The sequence below is a fragment of the Festucalex cinctus genome, chromosome 4, assembly GCF_051991245.1.
Source record: "Festucalex cinctus isolate MCC-2025b chromosome 4, RoL_Fcin_1.0, whole genome shotgun sequence".
Classification (NCBI taxonomy): domain Eukaryota; kingdom Metazoa; phylum Chordata; class Actinopteri; order Syngnathiformes; family Syngnathidae; genus Festucalex; species Festucalex cinctus.
The window spans coordinates 4,614,058-4,621,897 of NC_135414.1; the positions used below are offsets into that span (position 1 = coordinate 4,614,058).

The 7,840-nt window shown below is 36.2% G+C and overlaps 1 protein-coding gene across 2 annotated transcripts; it reads right to left on the reverse strand.

Annotated features, from left to right (window-relative positions):
* Positions 1–342: 342 nt before the first annotated feature.
* Positions 343–7,428, reverse strand: LOC144017046 (calcitonin-1-like). 2 transcript variants are annotated; one of them, XM_077518287.1, is made up of 5 exons: positions 6,741–7,428; positions 6,495–6,586; positions 6,301–6,432; positions 3,104–3,277; positions 343–745 (listed from the first exon to the last, which is right to left on the reverse strand). In XM_077518287.1, exons 1-4 carry the CDS (start codon positions 6,741–6,743, stop codon positions 3,115–3,117), a joined length of 390 nt encoding a protein of 129 aa, XP_077374413.1. In that variant the 5' UTR covers positions 6,744–7,428; the 3' UTR covers positions 343–745; positions 3,104–3,114. The 2 variants fall into 2 exon arrangements, with proteins under 2 accessions (XP_077374413.1, XP_077374414.1); XM_077518288.1 differs by lacking the exons at positions 343–745; positions 3,104–3,277 and adding an exon at positions 5,310–5,599.
* Between the last annotated feature and the right edge of the window lie 412 nt (positions 7,429–7,840).

The following is a 7,840-nucleotide window of genomic DNA, read 5'->3' on the forward strand; positions in this document are numbered from 1 at the left end:
TATACAGTTAGTACAAAAGCAAAGGGTGTTGGCTTGTTAAGTATAAAATCATTAAAATACCGCTTGACAAGTTTGAGTAAATAGTGTCTATGAATAAGTGGCTTCTTTCAATCACTGTTACGCAAAATGGACTTGTTGCAGCAATTAGGCATTCCACCATGTTTTCAGCAGACGCATACGCTTATGGCACTTAGTATAGCTTTACACAGTGTCAAACTGAAGCTTCTTCATTGTTGTGTCTACTCATTCTCAAACCAAAGAAAATATAACGTGCAACAATCAGTTGGCCACATGCTCCTCAGGTTTACTGCTTCTCCACACAAAAATACACAAAAACTGAAATGCATTGTGTAACTAAAATACAATTTATTACTGCTTTCAGCTCACAATTATTCCATAGATTATATTACAGTCAGTCATAAAACACAGGTTTCACCATAACATTTGCAGTATGCACAAGATTAAATGATTGCATGATTTAATTGAAGGCACCAAACAGCCACAATAAGGTTTCATGTTGAACTTGAAGTATGACACATGATAGCGCTCGCACGGGGTCAGGAGGACGGCTGAGCTATAGTACAGGCCAAACAGTCCATCCGCCACATTGAGTGCTCGTTCCGATCATGTTTGTCAGTACAATTTACATATGCGTGTTTAACGACAGGCTGACAATGAACAGAAGCAATGATCCGCATGGGTCATATTTGTGATGAGGAGGCATTGATGACGCAGTGCTTCAATTCTAGAAGAACAAGGACAAAAAAAGGTTACATTTTCATTTAGTAATGGAAAACTTGATTTTTGTTTTTTGTTTTGTTTTGTTTTTTTTGCCCTATTTCATAGCATAGTCTTTATAGTTTTGTGGTCAGGAAAGAGAGACAAAAACAAATGAGGGATGATCAGGAAAATAATTTAGCATAGACACACACACACACTACTGACTATGGAAGCCCAAAAGTGTCAAAATTCAATAAATAAAAAGGCCTTTTTGAAATAACTATTCTTTTGATAAATAACAGGCAATTATGTAATATGGCCATTAAATTTTAAAATGAGGTGTTAGTATTATTATGAAAAGTGTTATGCTATTCTTTAATATGTAACAAATATTTTATTTTGGTTAAATATTTCATAATGATTATTTTAACAACATCATACTTTAAAAAAAAAATAATGACATTTAATTTATTTTCAAGGTTTTATAAGATAAGAAAATGTTGTTTTACAAAGTCAGTTTTTATTCACATAATGTCCTTTTCCACAATGGTCTTCTTTTACGTAATGGCGTTTTACAGCCGAATGTCTTGGCCTGTCAATCAAAGTCAGTGGGTGGGACCACCTGTGTGAGCCGAGATCGCCGTGACGCCTACCCCGTAACCTGACGCAGAAGTTTAACAAGGCCTTTACGTTATGATCCAATTCTAAACGATTTGCTACTTCTTGGAGTACTTCTGAAAGTGACTTATCTTCCGTATCCATGCTTGAGCAAGCCTGTGACCGCCGTGGCTCCTCATCAGGCGCTAAACTCTCCACGCGTGAATCGATACTGTAAGTGCTGCTGCTCATGTCTGTATAAGGGACTCAGCCAATCACGTAACTGGCTCCTCCTCATGTCATTTGATTGACAGACAAGTCATTCGGCTGTAAAACGCCATTATGTAAAAGAAGACCATTGTGGAAAAGGACATTATGAAATAAAAACTGACTTTGTAAAACGTTTTCTTATCTTATAAAACCTTGAAAATAAATTAAATGTCATTATTTTTTTAAAAGTATGACGTTGTTAAAATAATCATTATGAAATATTTAACTAAAATAAAATATTTGTTACATATTAAAGAATAGAATAACACTTTTTATAATAATACTAACACCTCATTTTAAAATTTAATGACCATATTACATAATTGCCTATTATTTATCAAAAGAATAATTATTTCAAAAATTATTTATTGAATTTTGACACTTTTGGGCTTCCATAACTGAAAAGCTCATACGAAATGCCCTCACACACTACTGAAATGCTCTCACACACAACTGAAATACTTTCATACACACTACTGAAAAATATGTTTCAGTATGTTTTATTTATGTTGTGACATTTTGTATAATGTGTGAAAGGATTTTGGTTGTGTAAAAGTCCACTTCATGTGTGTGAAAATTTTTGTTTTTGTTTTTTTTTAGTAGTGTGTGAGTATATCAGTAATGTAATCGGCAGTGTAAGGGCACTTCAATAGGGCATGAGAGTGTATATTTTTTTGCACATGTTAGAGAAAATAAATCAGTAGAGTGTGTGAGGGCATTTCAGTTATGTGTGAGTGAGAATGTTTCAGTTGTGTGCGAATAAAAAAAAAAAAATCAGTGGTGTGTGAGGCCGTTTCAGTAGTGCACATGATTGGGGAGAAATATTGTTGTGTTTGAGAAAGTGTGTGTTACAGTTGAGTCTGTGAGCAAATAAATAAATCAGTAATGTGTGAAACCATACCAGTAGAGTGTATGAAATATTTTCAGTAGTGTGAATGAGAGCGTTTCACTTGTGAGTATGAGTGAGTTTCAGTAGTTAGCAGTGTACATGAGCAAAAAAACATTTGTTTGTATGTAGCCTATAAGAGAATTTCGGTAGTATGTGTGAAAGTATTTCAGATGTGTGTGAGCAAAAAACATTGTGTGAAAACATTTCAGTAGTGTGTATGATTGCATTTCAGAAGTGCACATGAGCAAATTATTTATCAATGAGGGCATTAGTAGTGTATGTGACAATGTTTCAGTCAGCTGTGTGAGTGGGAAAAAAACTGTAGTACATAAAAAGTATTTCAGTATGAGTGAAATAAAGTAGTTGTGTGTGAGAGCATTTCAGCAGTGTGGGGTTGGGGTTCCCAAGTGCAGGTTTTCCCATATCGTTTGTAAGAGCATTTCAGTTGTGTGCTTGAGGGGGAAAAAATCAATTTGTGTGAGTGTTCCAGTTGAAATCCTGAGCGAGTTTTAGTATTGAGTATGAGAGCATTTCAGGAGTGTGTGAGAGGTAACCTGGGATTATTTCCGTGATGGCCCCTCATACGCATACAAAGGGTTCTTCTTAGATGCCATCGGGCAGTCATACCATGTTGGCGCTCACTCGGGGCTGCGCCGCCTGCGTTTGCCAAAGGCCTGCGCCCCCACGCTGGTGGGCACAAAGTTGCGGTGGCCCAGCCCCCCAGAACGACTCAAGAAGTCGGCCAAGCGGTGGGTGACACAGGTGGCCGTGTTGCACGCCCTCTTCTGTGCTGTCATGTTGCTTGGAAGACATTTCACAACAGTCGAGATTAAAAATGCTATTTTAGCTCCTCGTCATAAATTGTTAAAGGGGAAGTCAAATGAAAAATGTTCTTTACGATAATACACAGTATTCTGATGAATTTTGCTTTCGTGTGATATGAATTAAGTAGCAAAATCCAGCCGTTTTTATTAAATCTATCTCAGAGGGCAGCCATCTTGTCCGGTATTGCCACTTGGTGCCAAGTGAAAATGACATCACAGTGTCTAGTCACATGACCAAACCATGAAAATAGTGAGCCGTTACCTGAGCTCTTGAGAACTGTGATGTCATTTTCAGTCGACAGCAAGTGCAAGTCAAAATGGCCACCACCTAAGATGGATTTAAAAAATAGTGCCATTTTCTGCTTTCATATTCCACAGATACAATATTGATCAGAATACCATGTTTGTTTAGACTAGTGGCACATACAATATATTATTGAAAAGAACATTTTTGACTTGACTTTCCTTTTAATATTCAAACAAATTGTATGAAGTACTAAGTATTGTGTTAAGCTTACCTTTTTTAAATATAGTGAGATCCATTACTGTATTAAAAAGTCTGCATTTACAAAGATAAGTAATAATGCTTATATATGATTCTGAATATTTAGGGCTACTTTTTAGTCGCGCTATTAGAATATATTACAGTACTATATTCTGTTTATTAGATAAACCGTTTATTTTTCTTTTTGTTGTATAAGTTTCTTATCCAATGAACACATCTTATGTAATGTATCTAGCATTAAGTTATGACTACAGCCATGTGATCAACAAAGTTGGATATCAGAGGTGTATGTGGTTGTAGTTGTTTATTCATCCATCCATTTTCTTGACCGCTTATTCCTCACAAGGGTCGCGGGGGGTGCTGGCGCCTATCTCAGCCGGCTCTGGGCAGTAGGCGGGGGACCCCCTGGACTGGTTGCCAGCCAATCACAGGGCACACAGAGACGAACAACCACTCACACTCACAAGCACACCTAGGGACAATTCGGACGCTCAATTAACCTGCCATGCATGTCTTTGGAATGTGGGAGGAGACCGGAGTACCCGGAGAAGACCCACGCGGGCACGGGGAGAACATGCAAACTCCACCCAGGAAGGCCGGAGTCTGGACTCGAACCAGAGCCCTCAGAACTGGGAGGCAGACATACTAACCACTCGCCCACCGTGCGTTGTTTATTCAGAATTTGGTTAAATGGCGAAATAAAATAGACAGTAAAGAAACTTTCAGCCTTTTTATTTTTACAAGTGTATTTTAGTATTGAATCTCATCACACTGTGGTAATTTCACATTATTTCCACTAGTACGCAAAGTACCTTCGTGAACTGAAATACGAGTGATGCCAATTAGCCCAAGTTTTTCGCGATACAAGTTTCATTGCGAGCACAAAATTTTCAATTCGCGTGAATACTGTAATTAATCAAAAAGAGCTTTCAAACTGTTTAATGCCATTCCCACTTGAAGGTTTACTATCGGTCAACAAAACAAAACACATTGTATATTTAATTTAAAACAACCAAACAACGTTGCCTTAAAGATTACCCGCTAAACTTAATTATCTATTCTAACAGTTTGCATCAATAATGACGGACTTAGAAACCTTGGGACACAAATGGTTAGCAATACATGTAGACAGACAATATAACAATATACACTGGCGTATATTCTTTATCCTCTTGTTAAAATACACAAAAACAAATTTGTTTTTTGTCAGGGAGGCTTAGGCACGGGTTAATAGCATTTCCATTCATTTCAGTGGGGAAACAATATTTAAAGATACAAGTGATTTATCTCATCTGAAGGCACCACTGTATTTTAACAAAATGTAGAATAATCTTCAACAATCTTGAAATACTACTACTACTACTACTACTACTACTACCACTAATAATAATAATAATAATAATAATAATAATAATTCATAATAATAATAATAATAATAATAATAATAATAATAATAATAAATATTCTTATATTTTATTGTTATAATATGAAGTCTTGTAATACATTCATCAACAAACTGAGGGAGAAAGTGAATGATCAGGACATTCCTCCTAAAATATTGACATGCACATAGAGATGGATGAAAAAGCAATTAAGGCGACCAAGCAAAAGAGAGGCCCAGTGGGAATATTTCAATTGTATTCATATTTCTCAGCTAGATTTCTCTTCTTTCCGGGTGTCCCCGCTCCCACATCAGTGCGGGGATAGGTTTGGAGTTTGTGAATATCCTGCGACAGTTTGCCCAGCACGCAAGTGCTAAGACCGGTGCAGCGCTTTGACATGGACCTATCTGGGCTGGTAGAGACACACACATGCAGAGACAGCTCACAGTGACGATGGCGTGTGAATATGGCGGAACCTCCAAAGGAAATATGCATTCAAAGACAAACATCATGTGTGATTTCATAATGTAACGCAAGACTAAGAATTCAGATTTGCTTTTTCATTAGCATTGTTGTGCCACCTCAGAAAAAAATTATCAAAATTAGTTTGGAAAGTACAACAACCCGGAAGTGAACTTGCCATACAACACAGATTGTGATCCACTTCGGAGGTTCCACTGCACGACATGCGTGACATGCGGTGACAGACAAATGGAAATGACGATGTCATGCATGATCACATTCATCATCAAACTCAATTCATGTATTTTATTTCCCCCAAATACAACTAGGGCCCAACCGATATGGGTTGTTTGAGGCCGACGCAGATTCTGATATTTGGCAGTATGAAATTCCTTACAGCAAGAAAGATATCAATTACAGAGAGATAAATCGGCCTTTTTTTTGGTCACTTAAAAAGACCTGATATCGACCTATTAAATTGGGCAGCCAATTAATCAGTCCAGCCCCACTAAAGACACTTATTTGGATTCCAGTCCATATCATTATGGAGCTAAAACCAGGAATTGACAAGCTCATATATTTAGTTGACAATCAAACACACATTATTAAAGACAATCTTTCTAATAGACAGATTGATGATTTATCCGTTACCTGCTTCCATCAGCTGTTTGGCGCACTTGCTCGTCTGAAGCAAGCTGCATGAACTCTTTGATGGCGCTTAGTAACTTCTGAATGTCATCATTCGATAGAGTGACTCCATCTGCATTGGGGTCTTCGCGACTTCTGAAATGCATTCACAGCCAGTTTGAATATTATGCAGTAATACTTTTATTTCCATGTCATACCTGGATGGGGCTGCCCCAGTGATGTACATCTGACACAAGATCAGCACACAAGCTAAAAGTAGAGTCCCAAACTTGAGTGTGATCATGATTGCCTGTGAATAAAATACATCAGGTCCAAGAAAATTGAACCTTACTTTGTATTATAAAAACCTCCATCCAATACAAGTGACTATTTAAATTGCAGCTAGTTCACAATTTAACTGCAGCGCTTAACCAATAACAATAAAGTAATCCTTATCTACTTACCATAAGCTGGTAGCGTATGTGAGAATGATGAGAGAAGTGTCGGCTCAGTTGAGGATGTGCTGACCGCTCCCACGGAACTGGCTTTTAAGCACGTTCCCGTGGGTTCTGCGAGCACTTGATCATGGTCCACTGGCAGCCAATCAGATTTCCTGGTAAACCTGAAAAAAAATATATATAACAGTCAGGATATGCAACCTGGAGTTTACTTATGATGAAGTATGCAGGTGGGCCCGTCTTCAGCAGAGATTTTGGATTGAATTAAAAGAAAAATCTACCATTCTGCATTAAAGTAATATGATGTTGTAATAATATCTTAAAATTATGTTGCTGATACGCTGGCATCCTTGTCATTGCCACGGCAACCTTGGCTTAGACGTCTCACATCTTGGTGATCATTATGAGTCATGTGCAGTGGAAAGAACTTTCTGCTTGTGTAACCCTTGCATGCTATATTTTGGCCCCTTTTGACATTTGAGAGAAATAAACATAACGTTAAATGTCATTTTTTTTCCTTCTAAAATTTCATAACTTTCCCTAAAATTATTATTATTTTTTTAAATGGCAAAATTTTTTACACTTAGGCTGTCCTACCAAATGCGAATCCATAACAAATAAAAATAAATTAATAATAATAATAATAATAATAACAATAATAATAATATAATAATAATATAATAATAATAATACTAATAATGATAATAATAATAATAATAATAATAATAATAATAATAATAATAATAATAATAATAATAATGCAGAGGTCAGAGGGTGGCTAGATGCAAAAATACTCCTTACTTTTTTTTTAGACTTAGACTTGACTTTATTGGTCCCTTTGGGATGGCTCCCTCTGGGAAATTTACATTTCCAGTAGCAATAAGAACAGATAAAATAAAACATAATTCAGTCAATCAATAAATAAGGTTATTATACCAGAGATTGAATAAATAATAATAATAATAATAATAATAATAATAATAATAATAATAATAATAATAATAATAATAATAATAATAATAATAAATATTTAATAATATTTATAAGGATTCATCATCCACTCACTAACGCTAGACAGGCTCTTAATACATTTCGCAAAGATCTGT